Source organism: Tyto alba, unplaced genomic scaffold (genome assembly GCF_018691265.1).
Source record: "Tyto alba isolate M040663 unplaced genomic scaffold, T.alba_DEE_v4.0 Super-Scaffold_42, whole genome shotgun sequence".
Taxonomy (NCBI): domain Eukaryota; kingdom Metazoa; phylum Chordata; class Aves; order Strigiformes; family Tytonidae; genus Tyto; species Tyto alba.
The window spans coordinates 14,360,575-14,384,159 of record NW_024881318.1 but is presented as its reverse complement, the minus strand read 5'-3'; the positions used below and the strand labels follow the sequence as shown (position 1 = coordinate 14,384,159).

The window sequence follows — 23,585 nt, the reverse complement described above, 5'->3', positions numbered from 1 at the left end:
CTTCCTGATCCAGTGCTTAAACAGGATACTCCCATAGGCCCGACAGTTGCACCGCTGCTCACCTGGTACCTCATCATCTTGCAAGCCTGAATGCACAAGCCACCCTACACAGCAAGACTTGCTGCCTATGGCTTCCCAGTAAATTAGCACTCAGACTTATCACATCCCTTCCAGCATCTGGTACCTGCATGCTTGAGCAACAGATGAAAATCTCAAGCTACATTCGGGATTTCACCCCAGCTTTATGACTAAATTATCTTTAGTTTTAAGGCACACAAAGGATGAAGCTGTCAGTGCGCTCAGGAAATTCTCCCTGCAGGACCAATAACCAATAGCTCGATGTTCTCCAGCGCCTTCCAGCAGAGGATGTACGTTACAAACCCTGCGCACAGACCGCCAGAAACGGCTGCAGGCATTTCCTTACAGATTCAAAAGCCAAGGAGAGGAAGAACTGGTCCCATGTTTGTCACATACAGGTTTCAAATGAAACCAATGGGGAAAAGCCCTTTTGAAAGTGCCAGTGATTAACCATCCCAGCAGTGAAAATGAATCCACAGCTTAACCCAGATCAAGCTCATCTGATCAGTTTTCCACAATGTCACAAAATTGTTCAGACTCCAAATATGAGCAGGCAGTAGACAACTTGTTGGTGGCCATGATATGTCTTAAAAATCCTGTCCGGATGCCAAGAAACCTGGATGCAAAGAAAGTTCCTGTATCACCTAGAAAGAACAATGTCCTAATGGGCAGCATTCATTTGCTGTACCAGAAGACCTTCAAGTTGCTTGAATTCAATAAATAAGTGACATTAAAATGTGTAGAAAATAAAAATGCTACTCTATTTTACATACTATGTAGAACTAGCCAGAACTGGAGTCCCGCTGTCTTCAGGCATTATATTAAGCATTATTAACAGAATTTTGACTTCCAAATGCCACTTTTACAATGAAAGGGAAAAAAAGCAATCACTTTATTTAAACCCAGATGTACAGTACTAGAAGATTCCAGTTACAACAACCCTTACATAATTCCAAAAATTAGCTCAGAAGCATGAAAGGCAACAGTGCCCAACATCTAAACAAGTTGTATAACCAAGCAGCTTGGAAAACAAGAAACAAGTGAAAGAAAAACAATATTAAAAGGCAAAATTATCATGTAACAAACCCCTTTTTTTCTGACATACTGCTTTTTTCTATTAAGTTATGATGTTATGCAAAGCCTTTACTAACATTGCATGACCAGTTAATGCTTTGTTTATGATACCCTTATCCAGTGATGGTTAGCTCATCCTTTCCCCATGCTTTGTAAGCCGAAGCCCACTGCTATCTCTCCAGTGCAGCATTTCTTGTACAGATTGCTTCAGTAATACACAACACAGGGAAATATCCCCTCCTCCCACACAGAGCCTTAAAAATAAGAGTGTGAAGTCTGGCTCTCCCAACAGCCAATGCTATTTTTAAGGGCTGCGTATGTGGCAGGTAGGAGTCCCCCCTCCCACCTCTCCCATTGCACCCCTATTCTGAGCAGAAGGAACTCACTTACTCCAAAGCTAGATGAAGCTTTCTCAGTTTCTACTGATGAGCATCATTCACGAGTGCCATGTTGAGGTGGTTGGGACACCGCCGGTGTCTGCACCCCACTCTATAACAGATACAAGCCTCAATCAACAGAGCACACTGCTGTAATTCTTTCTGCCATTACATCCCCAAAACAAGGTGTAAAGAGAGGAGTTTTGTGTAAGGTAGCAATGGTTGTCTCAGCTCCAACATTTTTAGTATTATTCTACAGCCTCTGGCATATACTGTTTAGAGGACTTGGTCCACTGTCCAAACATCTGTGTTCCATTTTTCCTGAAAGCTTCAGACAACCGCTGCAGCAGACCCTGGGAAAAGACAAGCACTTGCTTGAAAAAGTACTAAAAAAATCTTGGTACAAGTGCAATCCGGGCAGCACCAGACAGGGGAAAATAGTTCATCCTGGTTCAGAGCTGCTCTATGCACATGGATAGTTTCTTCAGCCTGCAACACAGAAGTCACTTCTGGAGATAACAAACCAGATTGCATAGGAGAAATGATGCCAGAGACAAAAAGGCAGCAATTCTGGGTACACAGTCTCACTGGGAACCTAGAAGCTGTACAAAACGTAGGTCATCTATCCACATCACATCACCAGCCCTCTGTTGCCACCCACATCTTGCTTTCTGATCAGCAGAGGTACAACTTCCATGGAGAAGAAGGAAGGTGACTAAGACACCTTTTCCTTCAGCAAACACCCATTTATCAGAATCAAAATCTGTTTTACAGGATCATGATGAATTTGAGCAGGAATATTCATCTGGTCTAAGATGTCCAAACAGAGGAGGGAGTGCAGGGAAGAGTCATTCTCTAAGAGTGTTACAGCTCAGCAGCCAATGCACTTATCTAAACCATGAGAAATCTAGGTTAAAATCTCGTTTTAGGTCAGGAACTAGAGTCCTATTCCCCCTCATATTCTGGAAATAATCTAGTTTTAAGTGTTTGCTCTTCTACAGAGGGGTCTCCCATCTGTCATATACCAGTTAATCTCAAAAAGTCAAAACCAGAAAGTCTAACCCCTCACTCACCCCCAAAAACCACCACACTTTCCAAAAGCAGCAGCGACTTTCCATCCAGCTTCACTCCAGAAGTAAAACATTCACACATGCAGTGTTTCAAACACAAACAATGAGATAACAGCTGACTATTCACATTCATCCCAGTACTGTCATGATGTTACAAGTCAGATAAAGAGAAGCATACAGTTCAGCCAAATTGGATTACTTGAACTTAATGTGCAGTGCTTGCACAAAGTAAGAGAAGCACCTGGTTGTGGCACATCCTGTATTTGTAAACTATATCCCAGATGTTGCACAAAAACAGTCCCTTTTTTTTTTTTTTTTTTCAAGGAAATCAATGGAATAAACCTTGGAAGAAAAGCAAATTACAATTGGATTCCTATTCAAAGGCTTCATAAGAATTTTGACTTATAGATATGTAGAGTTTACAAGACAAAACTAAAGAATCAAAGTTATAGTCCTGAATACTACTATAGATCAGTAAAAGAAATAACATGTCAGGATTCTTTGCCTTCTCATAGAGACAACCCCTAGTCTTGCAAGCCCACAGGAAGCTTGCAGTGAAAATGTAAAAGAGCATTATAAAAATTTAGCTATCCACTCTGCAAACTCCTGCAACAAAGAAAACTTTCCAAATTTGTTTGGCTTTTTTCTAACCAGCAACAGGAAGGTATGGAGGAAATCTGTTGTCACTGAAGGGGACAGATGTCCTGTGTGTCAGGGAACACAGACCATCAACACCAAAGCTGTTTTTTAGCAGAGCTGAATAGAAGTTGAGTGTCAGTACATTGATATGTTGAGAGAAGCTTGCAGAAAATCCTGTTAGCAAATGAACAGGCTTCTAGCTGCTGTGGTCATTATGAAAAGCATTTCTGACCAGCATGTTGCTTCATAAGAGACCATTTCTCTTAATTTCAGAGTAACTACTCTAAAAAGGGCAAGCCTGCTGACTTTTCCCACTGGAGATAAGGTTATCAAAAAGCTACTCAAAAATTACAACATCAGCTAATAGAGATACAACACTGTTTTCTTGTGTGTACATACAAATGATTATCTCTTTGCTGTAATACAACTGTGAACATTCACTGTAAAGCAAGTTAAAAAATTATAGTAGGTCTCAGAGAATCTTAGTAAGGATAAATAAACATGCATTTTATTCCAAAGAGATGCAAATATGCAGGTGTCTTATTTAAGCCACTCAGAGATTAAAGAAGCTTTTCTTCCTCCAAATACAGCATGTCAGCTGAACCTTCCCTTGCACAGAGGTAACCAGAAGTGACAACAGACAGAGTCTGTTCAAGCACCAAGGAATTGCTCTGCACTAAAGCAGCCTTGGGAAAGCCGTGAAGGGCTTTGGGGAGTCCCACAAGACTTGCTAGTCTGCAAACTCAGATGCAACATGGGGAAGTAAGATTATGGCATAGGGAGATATACTATGATATCTACAACCTCTATTACTGTTGTATTTAAATGCTTTCTAAATAATTATTGTGCAACCCCTAGGGGATCTGAAAGCCGCATATGCATTTTATAGATAAGGTATGCAGAAAGCACTTGACTGCCATTGCAAGCACAGGCACCTGACAGCAGACTGCACTACAGCTGGCAGTGACCCTCAGATCTCACCTTCCCTACATAGACTTGATCTCCTCTCTGGTGTAGGAACAACAATTTCATGAACACAAGGGTGTCCTGGAGATCCCCACCAACCCTGATTCCTGGGACGTTTGATCAGCAATGCTGGTATTCCAGTGGAGGTTGAAGATAACCTTCATAAATACAACAGGTAGAAAAGAAGGAAGACATTTAACTTGAAATGTTTTTTCTGTATCAAGAGAAGTTTCTAGTAACTCTCTGTTAGAGTCACAGAGCTTCAGTTTGCTTCTTTGCCACTGTGTAGGAGGCTTTGAAAATTCAGAGCTTACTCATCTTCACGGGACTGATAAGAAGACACCTAGGCAACAAAGCTTAAGGGAAATAAAATGCCAAAAGTAAACTACTGCACAGACTGCAGTTCATGAGAGGTGGAAAGGAATAGTTCCTAATCTTTTGGTGACTGGCTCAAAGCAGGCATGTCTTGGCACTAGCCATCTGTACTGGTGTACAGCACGTGGTTTTACTGATCAGGTGGCCCAGATTCACATGTGGGGAGCTGGGGCAGGCAGATAATTTACAATCAAACTAGGAACCAAAACTAGCACCAGTTAATGCCTTGCTGTTCTCCTCACTAACAGTGGAAATCCAGAAAGGACCCTTCAGGGCACCTCACAGCTACATAGAGAACAATGGTGGTTTGCACCAACAACTTGCTTTCTCAAAATCAAATTACGGCTTCACACTCCAAAATCACCAATACAACACCCACCCTGGACAAGAGCTTTAAAAAGTAAGACCCTGATGGTTCTTAAATATTTGTAGGTATTTGATTAGAAGTGCTGACTGTGAAGCTATGGGGCATGGGAAAATAAGACTGAGGATACAACTGGATAATTGTAAGACGAGAGGATAACAACACCATGAACTACATCTGCCACCTTACTATATGATGTAGTTACATAGCAGTGAAAAAGAACAGACTATTGACATTCAGCAGGGAAAGACAAAGATTAAAATCAAAATAATTGGTATAAAATGGTATCTAGAAGAAGAAAAAACTCAAGAGAGAACACTACTTCAATGACTTTGTTTTGAAATGAAAACAAGTAAATTGATGTATTCAGTCTCCTGATGTAAAAGAGGAAAATGGTGCATAAGACTTTTTCCCCCATAAAAAAATTCAATGTAAGTGGATAAAATCCCAGACCCCGCATCCTCCTTTAATACTTAAATAGGCTTGAAAGAACTGGTGAGAGGGACAATCTAGTGATATAACTGAATTTTTGCTCTTCACCAGTCTGCCCATTCTTCTGTTATACAAAATTCCGGATTCAAATTTGTGTAATTTTAAGTCACACGGCCATGTCCCTAGCTGAAGGCTATTTCAGTTAGAGGGCTGTAAGCTGAAGATGCAATAGCTATGTGTTTGCTGTTCTGGAAAAGAAGCTCCCACAGAGTAACTGCAGCAGACGAGCTATCAATTAATCCCTCTTTGTAGACAAAGCTCTCAGTGTGAAGGTGAGAATTATTGAGTCACTCCTCTCGGGACTGAAAACTCTAGTTTGATTCTGGCATAATTAAGTTTCCTCTTCACAAACACAGAAGGAGAACAAGCAAAACAGCAGAAGTGAAGAAAAAAACATGTATGCTACCACAAAGCTTTTATAACGTGCACAGTTACAAATTTATGTGCCATTTTATAACTGTCAAGTCTTAATTAAAATACTACATTTCTCTGACTCATGGTGCTGTAGGATGTATGTATATTATTCACATGAATATTAATGTCTTCCCAGGTAGGAGGCTGAATTGCTCAGGGGATTTATAATCACATCACATATGGAAACTTCTTGGGTGTCTTTTTTTTTTTCCCCCCCCCCTTTCAAATTTCAGCCAGATCATTAACAATTAAGAGTCATGAGAACAATTTCATCAGCCTGTGTGACAGAAATCCAGCAGTTCAGATCTGTGAGCTGGATCTCCACACGTATTAATGAAATTATATTGCACATTGAGGAAGGGGTACATGGAAAGAGCTGGATACATTGCTTTGAACAATAAGCATATAAGCAGTTGCTCTAAGCACTGGAACAGATGAGAAGGATAGTCCACTGGAAAGCTTCTAGGTAATGATGGAAGGTAGGAAGATGTTAACAGGGTGACTGGAGAAACAAGACATGACCTTTTCTAACCACCAACACCAAGAATCACCTGGTTAGACTATTATCACAGGGACCTTTAAAATCCTGATACTTTTCTGGATAGTCTGTGTTTGTATCACTGACTTTCAAATAAGGCCTAAGAATAAGCTGATGATGCACAAGGTGCAGAAAGCAATTAGCAGAGATGCTCTTCTAGATTTGAGCAAAAGTACCAAGAGAAATGAGGATGTAAATGCATCTGAGAAAATGGTGACTCTTCCTGATACCTTACAAGGAAGGGAATTAGACAAGCTAGGAAAACACCTTTGTAATTCAAGAACACAAACTAATAAAAACCTAGAAAATTAGTAGCTAGAGCTCATGAGAAACAGGCTTAAAGGACCAGGGAGTTCAGAAATTGTTAACAGTTAATAAAACAACATTAACACAGAGAAATCACAAGGTATCCCAGTGAAGAGGAAGGAAAGGACATACAGTGAGACCTGTCCTCTTCTTCAGAGGGCTTGAACCCCTCTCTTCATGAGAAAGTTTTTAAGGACAAGCATGATTGCACAGGAAATAAATCAAAAGGCTGAAGCACAAAATTAAATGTCTAGCAGTGAACACACAATACAACAAAAGAACCATGGCTGCTACTCATAGGAAGACAAAGCTATCATCAGGTGGCATTAAGAAGGCTGGAACATTTGATGCCTTAATTGCTTCAGATCTTCACTGACAGGGACAACTGCAGTCAGGCAGCTGACAATTAATGTTGGTTTTTTTTAAAAAAAGGAAAAAAAGCTTAGCAAGTTATAAAAAACAGGCTGCAGTAAAGGAAAACAATTCTGCAAGGAAACAGATAAGGTAGTTATTTCTAAGCCAGCTGGCCCTGGTAAATCTTCATCTCCAGGCACTAGGTTGCAACACTGAAAAATCACAAAGCACTAAGAACTTGAAAAAGAATTTGAAGATTTTAAAAGGGCAAAGCAAGCATTTGTAAGTAAAAAATAGGAAGAGGAGGACTTAGATAATTATGAAAGCACTGACTTTTTCCTCCCTCCCCATCCTGGGAATTGAAGACTGGAACAAATAACCAAATTATTTGCAAATCTTCTAGAACATAAGGAGAGCAATAACAGCGACCATGGTTTCATCAAGAGTAGAACTGTGTCAAATGCATTTCACTTCCCTCTATGACAAGGTAAATTAGTCTTAGAGGTGGGAGAAGAACAGTAGAAGTTTTCTATCCTCAGGTCTGGATGAAACTGCTAAAATAGATGCAAACACACTGGAAAAAATTACACTCAGTGTAACTAAATTCAAAGAATGCATCAAGCAGGGTCCCTCAGGCACCTCTGGTAACACACAGCCTGGCAGCCTGGGTACTACACAACTTTTTCACATACAACTTAAGAATTTGTAGGAATAACAGAGCAGGAAGAGATAGACAGCAATGTGCTTAAGGAGTGAAAAAAACAATTCTGTAAGAACAAGTGCAAAGCCATATTCAACTGTAATCCAACACAAATATAGCCTAGGGAACAACTGACAAAGCCCTTCAGAAGGAATCTGAGCTCTGGAAAGGATAAGAGGGTAACTATGCATCAATGTTAGTCTGCAATATAAAGGCACTATCACAGCAGGATACCTGATATCTTGGGATATCAGGATCACAGCCTGGAGAACAAAGTCTTCACTGCTCTGTAGTACACATGAGCAGGCTCTCAGATGGGTTTCTACATTGCGATTTAGACACTGAACTTCAGGAAAAATAAAGAAAGGAGAGGGGGAAAAAAATAAATAAAGGCTGATTAAGGAGTGACTGAAAAAAAAAAAAACTGACAAGAAAAGGCTAAAAGAAAAAGGGTCATTTAGTGAACATGAGAAGAGTGTGTGGGGCTTCATCCTCTCTTTGCAGCAGCCCTTCACTATTCCAGAGAGGAAGGGAATTGTTCTGCTCCTTTACTACCTGTCCTAATCATGAGACATGGATTTATATGGCACAAGAGATATTTAGAGCAGAGGTTAGAAAAAGCCTTTGGACAACAGAGACAGCTAAGCCCTGGAGCAGGCTACAGCAAATCTCTATCTCCTATGTTTTTTGTTTTAAGGGAATTTTGGATCAATAGCTGTTAGGAGTGGTCAAGGAAAAGCAAATCATGCCATTTTGCTATCATAACTAGTGTTTCTCTAACAGTCATCTCAAAGCAAGTCTTCCTTCCAGTTCAGCAGAAACACGGAGCTTGATGCTGAACCACCTCATGGACCTTGTGCTCTCCTAAAGAATAAAGAAAAAAAAAAAAAAAAAAAAAAAAAAAAAGATATCCAGGGAAAGGCATCACTGACTCTCTTGCCCCTTCTAGTACGTTTGTGCGCTTGTTTTAAATAAGGCACAGAACTGTTTTGCTTCAATACTCTACAAAACCACAACAGAAGTTCCTTTTCTTCTTAGATACTAGTAGCATTCTCAATTTTCACTTTCCATGTCATACTGAGAGTTTTGACCCAAATCCCTTCTGGTCAGAAGTGAAATAAAACAGTAATTGTTAAATGGGCAAGAATTTACAATCCATATAAGCCAAGGGGAAAACTATTTCTGCTATGGCTCTTCAGATGCCTCTCCAGATAAAAAAAAAAAAAAAAAAAATCCTAAAAATTTGCAACAAATCCAGAAGAGAAAGCAAGTCTTGCTACTGATAGATAGATACTGTAAAATAATTTATTATAAAAACAAGGGAGCTCTAGAAGATAGTATTTCTAAATGAAGTATATTAATTTTGCACTTTGGGTAGTAAGCAATAGTTTATCATCTATAGAATATGAACACCATATGTTATCTTTCTGTAGGAACACAGATGGATGAAAGCATAAGACTTTTTTTTTAAAAAAACACACAACAACTTTTTGGGTCTTAATCGCTGTTTTCTAAAACAAGAGTGTTTATACTGTTGAAGAACATGTCACAACCTTTTCCTTTTGACTTTCCAAATCAAGATTATTTATTTTTAAATCTTACTTTCATGAGATGGAAATACCAAGACTTCTTATACACCCACTTTCAATTAGTATATATAAAAATATTTGATATCAAGTTTCCCAAGGAACATTTTCACACGACAAATAATACAGATAACTCCTACTAAGCTAGCAAGCTATCCTCAAGTTGCCTTGAGAAAAAGTCTTTATTTCGAACAGTTTAACACACATCATTTAGTCTCAGACTTTATTACTATTTACAAATTCAGAGCTAATTTCTCTGCTTCTGCATCTTTTCTAATATTAATCTCTAGTTCCACACAATGACGCTCAAAATGTTTGACAGAATTAGATAGCTTTAAGACCATCATAGTATGTTGCAGTCCTATACAAAATATTTGACTGAATTTTTGTCTGAAAAACATCAAAACTGTAAGAGGTGTCTTACAAAGAAGAAAAAAATGAAACCTTATACCACAGATCTAAAACCCAGGTAGCACAGAGAAGGAGTGGAGCAATACTCCATCCTACCTCTTGAAGCCGCAGTCGAACTTTGCTAATGGCTCTAATCCAATGGGCTCTTGCTGGAGGAAATGGTGGTGCCTCGTTGTCACCACGGTATCTTAAAGGCAAGAAACAGAAAATCACTATATGAAAAACACTCACCTGTAGCATTAAAGATTCAATGTTACACAGTGTAATCACAGCTTCAGCTCCAGAAGCTGAAGTAACCAACAGGCTCCAGTCATCATAGCCCTGCACATGCTCTGGGAAGTAAGAGGCTAAAGCAGAGGTTTCCTTATACACAGGAACAGTCTTGGAAACTGATGAGCTGAAAGATATAAGCTAGGATACAATCCAGCCCTGGGAGCAAGATGTCAGTCAGAATATAAGGAAAGCAGTCCAAGAGACCTCATCAAGCCAGTTCAACACATTGGTATTGTAACTCTTTACAAGGACATGTAGTGACAGGACAAGGGGTCATTAAACATTCTTCCCTGTGAGGGTGGTGAGGCGCTGGCCCAGGGTGCCCAGAGCAGCTGTGGCTGCCCCCTCCCTGGAAGGGTTCCAGGCCAGGTTGGACGGGGCTGGGAGCAACCTGGGCTGGGGGAAGGTGAGTTGGGACTAGATGATCTTTAAGGTCCCTCCCAACCCAAGCCACTCTATGACTCTATGAAAACTGAACACACAAAGAGGTAGATGGAAGGTTTTCCAAATCCCTGCCTGTTGCAGGTCCCTTCTAACCACTCACTGCCTCTTTCTACTCATCCCTACTGCAACAAATTTATAGTCCCTCTTTAGTGGCAACACTGGCAACAGGGCTCAGCTGTGTTTCTCCCCATTCATTGCACCTTTCTCACTACCTTTTCCTACAGTTTTTCAAGAGGGCGTGTGCATCTGGCAGCAATGCTCCATCTCAGTGTCTCCAGTATATTTTACATCCCCTAATCTCATGATACATTGGGCCTTAGGTTGCATTCCTTCTTTTGTATATTGCTGAGCAGCAAGTCACTGAAACAAACTTCCTTCCTTGTCTGCAAAGCACCCTGCACTGCTGTCAGTATTTAAAAAAAAATAAAACAAAACACAGCTGAGAGCAACATGCATCCATGCTACGTATCTAGCTCAGGTGCAACTCTAAAGATCAATGCTCAGAGCTCAGTTCCATGCATACTCCATGGAGACAGGAAAGCACTGCCAGAGAGTGGAGAGAAAGAGAGCCAGTGATGCAGGAGTATCTGAGATAGATGCCTAAATTAGCCTGAAACAGACTATGTGAATAACCTTCCCTGTGAACAAATATAGGCCAGCCATTCTGGGACAAGATTCCTGTGGCTCTGTAGGGAGAAGAGGAAAGTGAGTCAGAGTTTAAAAACAGTTTAACACTTTTTCTAGTCTCGTTTTCCTTTTTTCATCCTTAGTGTAAGGGTTGCCTACACAAGAACTACTGTGGTTAATTCTCTCATATAAGCACAGTGACACCAGCTGCACCCTCTAAAGGGTACAGACAGGCAGACATCTTTCCATGGATCTAACTGAATCAGATCAAAATAGTTCCTCACACTTATGAAAGTATAACCATATCCATGCTAGCGGCTGCAATGACTAGAATACCTCAGAAGAAAAAAGTCACTCCCAAAGTTAAGCAGTGAAATTTGAAATTCCTGTAAAACCTGTACAAAATCCAGCAGATTACTGCCCAAACTTAGCGGAAATACTTTTGAAGACTGTCTTCAATACTGCTGACAGCTTGGAAAGCCCAAGTACAAGGACAAGAAAAACTGCCACAGTGAGTCAGAGCAACATGTCTGTTCGTACTGTAATTCTACAACCTACAACTACATAAACACTAGCTCCAACTGTGGTAGCCTACTACACAAGGAAAGAACTAGTGCAGCTCTAACCATGATAACTATATGTAGTTCTTGGTTGCTCACATGTAAGTTTGATCACACACAAGCAGTGGAAGCAGCTATCTTTGGGCCAGACTACATTAATCAAACCAGAAACAGAAAATACAACAAATGAGCTTCAAAGTACTAGCAGACATTCCCCTTTACATGCATAGCATCCATAGTTTAAGCTTAGCCCATGTCTCACAAGTAACTGGTCCTGCACACAAAGATGTTTCACAGATCAGCGGCATCAAGTTAGTTGTTAGAGAAGGCTGCAAGAACAATGTATGTAATTTGCCCCAGGAAACAGCAGAAAGAGGAATCCTCTTTGAATTAGTTGAAAAGAACTTAGTCGTAGTTTCACCTACCTCACTTGGGGTGCTGCACCAACATCCTTAGGCTTCTCAAGTTCCAGAGGTAACTTAGCTGCAGAATGGTCTGCACATTTTTCCTCTGCCTCGCAGACCTTCTCCTCCTCTCCTTTACCACATGGCTCCTCTTGCTCCCTGAGCCATGACTGATCATTCTTCTGGTAGCTACCTGAGCTGTAGTAGGAATGATTCGACTCTCTTTCCTGGTGATCATCTTCTTGCTCAGAGCCATGGGCACTTTCATGGGAATGGTCCAGCTCACTTAAGTGAGAGCTCCCCTGGCTGACATTACAAGAGGAGTCATATCTACTACTGCCAGCAGGACTATAAGAGAGTAAGAAAGTCCATTAGAAAAAACAGCGGCTTAGAGAAACACAAAGCAATCTAGACATCTAACAAACTGCGTGGGACACTAAATATTCCTGAAAAGATGTGTTATGAAGTCATAATTAACTATTATGCTCCCTGAACTAGATCTAGCATTCCGAGCCTCAAAACTTTGGTAGGGAGTAGAAATACTTCACACATAGCCCACCAGTATATAGACTATATGGGCCAATGGTCTTTCTTGCACCAACTGCCTATTTTTTCACTTTACATCAGCCAGAAACTGTCAATGAAGATATTCTAATAACCAAACAGCAGTAAGAATGGAAACATAGCAATTCAGAGTGGAAGCGTTTCTGTCTTTTGCAGTTTCACTGCAGCTAAGGTCTTTACCATGACCATTTAAACTGACTAGTGTTAAAAAGTACGGTTAACTTAAAGTTAACTTTATTTTTATATATATTATACTGTTATGATAAAATACATTGCAGTCAAGATTAAGGTTATCAAGACTATCAACTAAAAACTTTTTACATAAGTAGAACAATTGTTCAAAGGGAAGCTACATGTCTCACTAATAGAGCTTTTTTGAGAATTAAATGAATACTGAAAACCAATGCCACAGGGGTATGAACTCTGTGATTTAGGACATCACTTCCAGGACTGAATTCCTAGAAGCCTCACACAAAACAGTGGACAGAAATTTATCATGCAGTCAGGAAAACTACAGCCAAGAATTAAGCAGCACTAATGTTTCTCTCACTTGCACACTTAGGAGAATTTGAAGCCAGATAGAAAGCTTTGGGAGTGCACTGTTGCAACTGTATAATCAGAGGCACAAGTTTCACCTACATCACACAGAGATATACATTTAGCAAGTGTCTGTTTTGATTTTTGAGGGCAATTGTAACTTAATGCATGCACAAGACTGAATACAGACTCATGAAATACTGATAGCTTCCTCTAGTGGCTTTCCTAACTGCACAAAACAACCTTTGCACAGATTTTAAGAAGAGCAAGCATTAGAATACCTTCACTGATATCTCTGGAAATGTTTTAAAATCTTCAGTAATGTGAAATGAGCCTAATTTGTTCTATAATACATCAGCAGTAACTTAGACTTCTCTCTAAAAATAAAATCCTCTGCCTTGCATTTTGAAAACAAAATGCACATTCCTTCCAATACATTCTACCTATACTGTTACTTTTACCATTGCAAATACAACATAATTATCACTCAACAAGAAAGCAAAGTGAGTTGTATGCATCAGAATTAACACAGAAAGAATGGAACTTCTGAAAGGCTAATGAAATTAGCACTAAAAGGATCTGAATCAGTGCAACAGAGTATAAGAACATGGGAAATGCAATTACACTTACAGAAAAAAGAGTGGGAAATGGTGAGAAAATGATCTCAGGGCTTCTACATAACTAGTGACCTCAGTTCACCACATCCTCTGTGACAGCTATCAGTAATACTCCAAACACTTGACAACAAACAGGGATGGGATTGATCTACAAACATCAGACATCAAGGCCAATATCTACTGCTGCAGTATTGCATTATAAATGGTCAAAAACGTGAAACCATTTATTATGCCACATTTGTAACTAGCCTTTTCTCATCCAGTTGTTCCACACTATTCAGAGCAGCAGCCTGCATGCTAGGATGAAGCACTGCTCCATTAGGAGCAGAATCAAGCTCAGTTTCTTTCAGTTCGGGCTTGTCTGGTGTGTACTCTTCTGCCTGATCTTCCTGCTGCAGTTTACCCGAAATCACGTTCTGCTGATCTTCTGACTTATTATCAAACTTCTCTCCCAGTTCTTTGCTGGATGTATCATCAACAGGGCTTGCACCAGATGGTTCTTCGGCAAGTTCATTGTCCATAGAGTCAGGCTGCTTTGAAGACAAGTTTACTTCTATATTTGCATCAGTCAGTTGATCTGAGGCTGCAGATTTTGAGTTTTCATTTGAACTGACTGTTCCTAACACCCTGTCATCTGGTTTTGACAAAGCCTGTGGTGGTACATGTGGTTCCCTTTTGGCAGAGGCCTCCCTGTTGTCTTTTTGCCAGGGAAAGGAGAAATCTATTTTTTTCCCAAATACAATTCCTTGGGCACTCTCTGGCTTACTCACCTTCTCCTCACTCCCTCCTTCAAACAGAGTTGAAGAAAGTTTCTTAAAGCTGGACATGAGGCCCTGATCCACCCCTGCTTTATTAACAGAAGGTTGCTGCTGAGAGAAGAATGACCCAAATGGCTTTCCACTATCAGCAGATGACATAAAGCTAAATTTTGGCAAACTGGGCATGTTTGGTATTTCAAAGACTGTTTTACTACTGTCTGCATCTGGAGGAATGTTATTAGGTTTACTCTGTTTCTTCAAGTCATATTTGGGAACAATCCCTTCTGCAGGCACCTCATCATTTGCTAAATATTTCTCTTGTTCAGCAGTTTGCTGTTCTACCTCACTTGTCTTCTTTTCATTCGGCTGGAGGAGATGAACACTGGGCTCATCAGCTGGAGCTGTAGGTTCTCTCCCATTACAACTGATCATGTCTTGCTGATCAATACCAGCATTGGCCTGATTCCCTGTAACAGCAGGCTCCAATTCAAGTATAGCGCACTCATCCAATTGGGAAAGGTCTGTGTGTGCCCTATCAGTTGGGGCTTCCATTTCCAGGTCAAGCCCATCAGAAGAGCCAGTCTGAAGGATGTCAATGGCTGTCTTGTCTGTAGGAGGAGCAGTTTGTTCCTCTGTTACAGGTGAAGACCCCACATCTAGTTGGCATGTATTTACATCTGTCTGATCAGTGACCTCAGTCTGCACTGCATCAACTGCATCATTGAAATCAGCCTGGCACGGCTTAGTATCTACCAACTCAGAGTGTTGTCCTTCGTTATCTAAATGCAAAAACTCAGGGGCTTGATTTTCACTAGAGACTACCGTTTCTGGAGTGATCCTCAAAGGTTCCTCTTTACAAGTTTCTGAGTTCCTATTTTCCTCAGTTTCTGTTTTCATAGGAGACTCTTTTGTGGAGTTCTCTTCTGCTGAAACAGGTAATATATCCTCCTTCAGAGAGCTCGTGACATCTCTTTTAGACTCTCTGGCTGCAGCTGTATTTCCTGTCTCCCTAGAGTCTTTTGCTAGAACAGACCCAGTGACATCTTTTACACTACTGCTTTGAGGTTTAGAGGTAGATTTTGGAGGCATCTCTTTTGGAGATTCTTTTGGACCTTTAAAGATGCCAAAGAGATCATTTGTGAAAGCTGGTGCTGGGCCACTTGGGAGGGATGTGAAACTAAAGAAAGAGGAGCTTTTCTTCTGTGCAGTAGGAGGTGCCATAGGTTGAGGTTGGGAAAAGAAATCAGAAAATGTTTTAGGTGGTTTCATTTTTGTCATGAAGCTTGAAAACATTTCAACCGAAGAATCCAGTACTGATTTATCACTCTCAGATTCTGTAGGTTTGTTTTGCCAATTAGATGCCTCTGGCATTTTAGGAGAGGAGTGTAGCTCTTGTGCTTGTTGCAACCTGTCACCAAGAGTTTGTTCAGGTAATTTGCATTCTGGCAACTCATGCTGTACACTTACTTCTTCAGAGACCGCTTCATTTTTTGTGTCACTTGTAATATTTAAGTCATTTAGAATCTGGGTATCCATTTCATCACCTAAGGCCATGCTATGATCTTTCTTTTCAGAAGCTTGATCTTTTGAAGAATAAGGCTCTTCTTTATTAATAGGAAATGCAGAACTGTCCATTTTCCCTGTGCTACCCAAAGTGTCATCTTCTGCCTCTGAGGAAACAGTCTGAAGGCAAGGACCAGAAGCAGCTAAAATGGTTACTGCAGTGTCGTCAGTCTGTGGAAGCTTCTCTAGGTCTCTCTCTTCAGTTATCTGAGCAGCACTTTCTACATTTTCCACTGTCAGCATTTCTGATTTATTTTCTGGGATCATGAGGTTATTAGACACTTGTTTGCCAGTCACTGCTGCAATAATATCATCAACTTCTTTTTTATTGTCCGCATCTTGTCGCCTGGCAGAACTGCTGAGTTTGACACCAGAGTCAGTGGAAATACTTTGCTTCACATATGGCTTAGAGTTCACTGGTTTAGCTGGTTTTGTATTATTCTCCTGTTCTGGAGCAGTTTGTGGCTTTTCATCCAAAAAGGATGTTAAATTGAAGAAGCTAAAGCTAGTACTTCTTTGAGGTGTGCTCTTCTCAGCAGTTGGACCACTGGAGAAGAAGGAGGGCAGATGAAACAGCCCCTCAGTTTCCTGCTGCTTCCCACTAGCAGGAGCAGTAGCAGGTGCTGAAGGCTTTGGCTCATCTGATCCAGTGAAGAAGGAGAATATGCTCCTACTGACTGACAGTGCTGGCTGTGATTTTGAAGCTGTGATATCAGGAAAGCTGAACGGCAAACTGAACCCTGACTCTTCAGATGTCTGATCTGGCTTTGGTTTTGCCTGGTTAACTGTGCCTCCTAAGCAGTTTCCTCCTTGTTGCTTTGGTGTAACCATGGGTATGCTGCTCTGCTGCACAGCTGACTGACTCAATTGGCTTAATTTGGGACGTACACCCATTGGCATCTGTGAAGAGTTTCCAGGAGGCACTTTTTTATTCTCAGGAGACAACTTCTCAGCTTTTCTGCTTCCTTGTTCCATTTGCACACCAGGGCTAGGAGAGACCTGCATGGCCATGCCTTCTGTTCTCACCCTTTCCTTAGGGGTAGAGGACAGACATGGAATATTAGCACTCTGAAGACCCCCAGACTTCTCAGTTTGTTGTCTTGACTCAGCCACAGTTCTGCTATTGTTTTTTGGCGGAGTCACAGTACTTGAGGTTTGTTGAGAAGACACAGCCTCCACTTTAAAGAGCTCTCCAAGGGATCCAAACAGTGAAGAGATGCTGGAAGTTGCCTTCTGTTCTGGCTGTATCATCTTTTCTGGTTTATCACTTTGATTTTTTTCCAAATCTGGTGATGGCTGTGGTGCTTTGCTTACTTGCGTTTTAAAGAAATCAAAAAATCCAGAACCTTGGGTTGTGTTGGCAGTTGACCTTGCAGGAGAATCTTCTCCAAGACTGAACAATTTCAGAGCGCTTTTAAATAATGTCTCCTCAGGCTCAGTGCCTGTCTGGTTCTGATCTGGCTGTGACTGACTAGGTTCATTAACACTTGCATGCCTTTCAAGATGCCTGGAATTTGGTGTTGCTTTAACAGGTCTCTCTTCGTGTATGGGCCTGCCATCTGGAGCAGTTTCGCGCAGTTGAGATTTTGTTAATCCTGTTTTTTTAACATGGATGTTTTCATTCTGATTTAATTCTGGCTTTTCATTTCTAGCAGCCTCCAAATTAAGTTCTGATGAAGCATTTCTTCTCTGTTCTTTTGTAGCAGGAAACTTCAGCCCTGCTCGTGCCTCATCTAATTTTCTATTTGGTGCAAGTGATAAAACATCAGCTTTATTTTCAGATGATTTTGACTTTGTGTCTGTTCTCTTCAAGGTAGGATCTTCTGATGTAACAGGGTCAGGACCTGAAGGCTTTCCAATTAGTCCACCCAAAGCAGAAAATAAAGAGCTAACTTTGTTCACTGGTGTTTTCTTATCTTCCTCAGTCTTTTTTGCTTCTGTTACTATTTCAGTAGGTGACACTGTTTCTTCAGCTTTAGGAGCAGATTGAAACAGATGGAAACCAAAGAATCCTGATGACCCACTCCCAGTAGTTGTCACAGGGACAGCCTTATCCAATTCCTTGGTGTGGACTTCCTTACTCAGTGATTTATCAAAAGCCACTCTGGAATGTATTCTGAGATCAAGGGTTAGTGGTGACTCCTCTGAATAATTCAAGGTTTCCTTCTCAGGTGTAAAATCTACTTTGAGTTTTTGAAGTTTATAACCTGAGAAGTCTAATGGCTGCTCTCTCTGATAATAAATGGACTCTTCAAACATTTGTGAAAACGTCTCCAAATTCATATTCATTAGCTGATTGCTTCTCTGCAAAGCTACTGACAAATCCAGAGGTTTATTTGTTGTATCATCATCTAAAGACTCTTCTTCAGCAAACCAAAATAGCTCATCTTCACTGCCAAGAGGGACTTTAAAACCACAAACAGCAATTGTGTTGTCTTCTAGCACAGTTCTTGGAATGGAATCCATCTGAAAATTATAATCCCAGCAGTCCAGGTAGGAATACGTTTCAGGAGCACACACATACACATACTGTCCAGTGGGATCAGTGAGCAACGAATACACATACTGGCTATCACTGTACATGTAGTATCCACAGTCACCATCTTCTGATGGCCACCACATACCCTGTTCAAGCAACATTAGCCACTCTTGATACTCCTGGCTACAGGATATGTACACAAAGTTCTCATCCATACTTAACGTTTCTTGGTCAATTAGAGAATACACAGTCCCATCACAGCCAGAGGAGCAGCTTAAATCCATGGGCAACTCTTCGAACGAGTAACTCCCATCTCTTTCAAATGGTGGAAAGTTACTATAACTTTCATTGAGAGAATTAGCAGTCCATACATCATTTTCTTCTGAACAAACATCTTGAAACGCTAACTGATCAAATGACTCATATGACATCACACTTAAATCTAAACTCTGTCCATCAAAATTGGCATTAGTCTGCCAATCCATCACATTTGCATTTCCATCCTTTTTACAGAGATTCACTGCCATATCATTTTCAGGCCAGTTCAAGAACTGAGGGGGTGGAACAGAGTTCTGGCTTAACACATAGTAAACCGGTACTGCTATCTTATGAGTGTCAGCCAGTTCTCCTACCTCATAGTCCCATTCAAAGCTAGAATGGCTTCTTGTTTCCTGATAAGCTGAGTACTGCTCTGTAAGGTTACAGCTTTTATTAGTCAAATTGAGAAATTCATTTGATCCTTTGTCTAAGAGAGTTGTAAAAACTCCGGATTCTTCATCCTGATAAAGGATATGCCTGTTATTTACAGGCTTTCCAGATAAGTCCTGTATCTTGTCTTGAGGATCTAGAACATCAGGGAACACAGGATGCCCGCAGTGGGGAACATGGGGCTCAGTTGTTCTATTTATTCTTGCACTGGACAGGTGGTCAGTAGTTTTGGAAGATTCCATCGTTTTCACATTATCTAGCTTCTCCTTTGGTCTGGGCAGGAGATTTTTTAAGAAGCTGGAAGCTTCTTGCTTTTCTATCGTGCTGCTTTGAATGTCAGAAGTCATTCCAGAGTCGCTGGGTTTTGTCTCCAGGCTAGAATCTTCACCTCTGTCAAAAAGCTTCACGAAGCCTAGAGAGTTTGTCTTCAACTTCTCTTGCTTACATTCAGATACATTTTCACTTGAAGCTAATTTAAATAAACCAGAAAACAATCCAGGAGAAGTGCTTTTCTGGCCATCACTCTCACTTTTAACAGTCAAGTCCTGATTAGTGGCTGTGTTTTCATGGGAAGAAATGCGAAGAAACCCTGAAAGAAAACCTGGTGTGTGCTGCTTCTGCATATCATCTGTACTTGAAGCTTCTGGCCCTCTGGCTGAAGAGGTGGATTCAACTGAGATGTCATTTAAGGCTGGTGCATTTAGTCCTTCTTTTGTCAATCTTCCTTTTAAGTTTCTAGGTTCTTCCTGAGTAGTCTTAGTTCTCTGCTCATCTCCTGCAGCCTTACAGGTAGCAGAGGCACTCTCCTGGTATTTTTCTCTATTGACTTGGGCACCAGATAGGTTTTCGTTGTTCATGGTTTTTGTTTGCTTGTGTTCCTCTTTATGGTCTGATAAATTTGGAACAGAGCTAGATTTTAATGAAATGGCACTTTTTGAATTACTGGTTTTGTCTTCAAGCAAAGAAATGCCACTAGAACTCACATGACTTCTTTGGTGCTGTGAAGGTGCTAGATTTTCTGCAGAAGAAAATTTAAATAATGAAGGAATAAAGCCTCCTTTTTCATTCCTTTGTCCTTGCTTTTCTGAAAAACCCAACCCACTGAAAAAAGGAAGTTTTCCAGTGAAAGGAAATGAGTGTTCTTCATTTGATGAACTATTTTGTCTTATATCTTCCTCAGACTTAAGACGTTTAAAAAGCCCAGATGTACTTTCTTTCTGCTCTTGTTCAGTAGTATGAAGCAACAATTGACTGAAAGACTTTTTCAGTGGACTGAAAATGCTTTCAGATGGTGTACCCTGATCTTGTGACTGTGAATTAAGTACTGCATTACCTCTGTTTTGATTGTTTCCTAGTCCATGACCCGTAGTATGCTGATCCCCTAAGCAATTTGCAGAAGGTTGTTCCCTGGCAGTGGGCGCACCCCCTTCCACAGTGGCATCTGGCTGATTTGTGACATAATGCACATCTGACTGCTTCTGTGGCACGTCCTGCTGCTTGGGAGTCAAGAGACCATCAAAATTGCCTTTCAGACTGAAGGAACTGACTGAGTTTGCAAGCCTACCAAAGATTGAAGACACAGAAGTGCTATCTGCATTCACTTCTGCCTCGCTTCTAGTCTCACTCAGCTGTATCTCTGGAATAACACTGCTGGTCCTGACTGCTGTCTGTCCAGATGGTGTCTCATTTCTGTTTGCCCCATCAATGTTCACAGCATGGCTGTCCTCTTTGGTGTGCTCCTCTTTCATGACTTCTTGTTTTGGCACTTCCTTCTCAGAGAAGATCTTTAAAGGATTCAACATGCCTAGTACAGAATTCATAACCGAATGTTGGCTCTGCTGGCTGCCAGCAGTAGTTTCTTGTGATTTTTGGAGATGTGGTGCAGAAGCGTGACTGTCCATCTCAGTGGTTTGTGGCTTGCTGGAGTTTACGTTGTGGGCTCTTTTATCACCACTCACCTGGGATGGTAGCAAAGAGTGAATGGAGAACTTTGTGTCAGCTTTATTATCTGCTCTCACTCCAGAAGATGAACTCTCGCTTTGGGACTTACTAGAAAATACATTCGGGATTCCACTTTCTGATGAGTTTCTGGTTTCTGTCTTCTCTGGAGTGGACGAAACAAGCTTTTCAACAGAGGCTGTGAGATGTTTTGTGCTTGACCCCACCTTTTCAGTGAAAGAGCTGAACAGAGAATTCACTGTACTCTTCACACCTGACAAGTCTGGGAGAGATTCATATTTGCCCTTGGTACTCTCCTCTGGAGCAGGATGTTTGGTCTGTTCAGTCTTCCCACTTTCCACTGAATTATTAGCATTATCCTGCTTCGGTGACATACTCTCAACATTTTTTCTCGTCTCTGGCAATGTACTGAATTTGCTGATTTCTTCCTCCTTTTCGGCCAAGTATTCTGAAACAGACTCTACCAGACACTGAAGTTCATCCATCGTGTCTATGTACTCCTTGCTGGGCTCTTCAACAGGAGACAGTGCTAAGTCTTGCATAGAATGGCCCTGCTTGATCTCTTTAGTCTTGTGGTTTTTATCACAGCTAGATTTTAACTGTGAGCCCAGATTTTCAGGGTAGTTAACAGTGAAGTCTCTCAAATGGCTGATGTCAGAATCACACCACATCTGTGAAAGTGTACCTAGTTCCTCCATTTCATCATCTGAAACAGGCGAGTACTGTAACTCATCAGATGCACTGCTGTCAAATTCCTCAAGGATATCCACAGGCACAAAAGTGTTACCTGGCATCCCCATGAGTTTCATGTCTTTACTGTTACTGAGGTGCAGTGAGCCCTCATGGTTCACTCCCTGCTTGGGCAACTTGCCAGTTTTAACCATTAAGCCATTTTTGTACGGACGCAGGATGGGATAATCAGGTAACTGTTCCTTACTTTCAGAGCTGCTGGTATATTTTCCAGTTGCATTATATACTTGGAAACCATCATTAGGTTCAGAACTAGTTGCCACGCCATTGAAATAAATCGTTTTTTCCCCAGGAAACTGCAGACCTTCATTACTTTGCAGGCTTATTTGTTCACTCTCTTCAAAATTGTATCGCAGCTTCTTTTTTCTTCTCCTATCTATTGTATCATATTCCTGAGGATACCTAGGGACATCTACTGACCCTGACTCCACACACACATTTTGGCAGCACCTTGATCCTTCATCGTGATTGAAATTTTCAGGTTTGGAGAGAGTTTGCATCTTTATGTTTGTTTCCTGCCAACTTCTATTTTTATGATTCTTTTCTAAGAATTCCTCTATTAGCAGTTTTCCTAGATCTTCATAGTTACTCTCCTGTTCTTCTTCTCCATCTTCAGAGTTAAATGGAATGATCCTGACTCTTTCGTTTCTATCTAGGGATCCTTGTCTAAGATGAGAAATAAAGAGGGTGGGAGGGAAAGGAAGAGAGGCAGCAAAAAAAGTAGGAAGGGGAAAATAACAGTTTTTTAAAAAGCTCTAAAAAAGACAAAAAAAAGAAGTAATGAAAAAACATACATTAAATAAAGGAAAATTAAAATGAGAAATGTTCAGAGATAATAGAACTGAAAACCTGCCCACCTACCACCATTACATTTCAGTCAAGCAGTCAGAAAGAAGCAGCATGAGTTATGATATTCTACCGGTTAGAGTTTCACAAAATTTAGAAATGGCTGTTTGAAGAACAGCTTTTCGTGATCAAGTAAGGGCACACAGCCTTGGCTGTACAAGTTGTTACTTTTTTAGGCATACTGAAAAAAAGTCACTTATTACAGTAACAGGACTACTTTGAGATACAGTGCCTACACACAGCATTCCACTATGCTGTGCGTGCACTTCGGTCACTCCAGGCTGCTGACTTTGTTTTAGCAGTACTCATAAAGCACACAGGCACTTCATTTCTCCCAAAGGTGGCTACAGAGCAGAGACTGCACGCAAAGACACAGGAGGCATTGGACTCCAGTGAAGTAGGTATACGGGACAAAATGCAAACAGTGCACATGAGCAGCATGAGAAGCTCCAGCTACACCACCACTCTTCTCTGCTGGGAGGGCTCTCATTGCAGTTAGTGCCCTCAGGGGACTCGTATCAACACAGAATGAAGATCCTCAGAGCTGTTACTGGATCAGAGAGCAAAACAAAACACTGGCTATGAATATTAGTCCACCGTAAGTTACAGATGCTTTTGAGGATCTGCACTTCCCATTTATAATGCATCTAAACAGATCCAGCAATCTCTTTGTGTCCATTGTGGGAGAATGGATTAAAGCAGCTAGTGCTTTGCTATCAAGCAATCTGAAGTTTCCTAGAAACCCAAGTAAA

General features: G+C 40.9%; 1 protein-coding gene across 16 annotated transcripts in view; it reads right to left on the bottom strand.

Annotated features, from left to right (window-relative positions):
* Positions 1–23,585, bottom strand: part of UNC13B (unc-13 homolog B) — a 216,109-nt gene that overhangs the window by 123,845 nt on the left and 68,679 nt on the right. For 12 of the 16 annotated variants that reach the window (XM_042804534.1, XM_042804537.1, XM_042804538.1 and 9 more), the window contains 3 exons: positions 14,020–22,653; positions 12,074–12,400; positions 9,841–9,931 (listed from right to left, as the gene is read on the bottom strand). In XM_042804534.1, coding sequence (XP_042660468.1) covers positions 9,841–9,931; positions 12,074–12,400; positions 14,020–22,653 — 9,052 coding nt within the window. The remainder of the gene's footprint in view (positions 1–9,840; positions 9,932–12,073; positions 12,401–14,019; positions 22,654–23,585) is intronic. The other 4 variants (XM_042804550.1, XM_042804546.1, XM_042804549.1 and 1 more) reach the window with 1 other exon arrangement.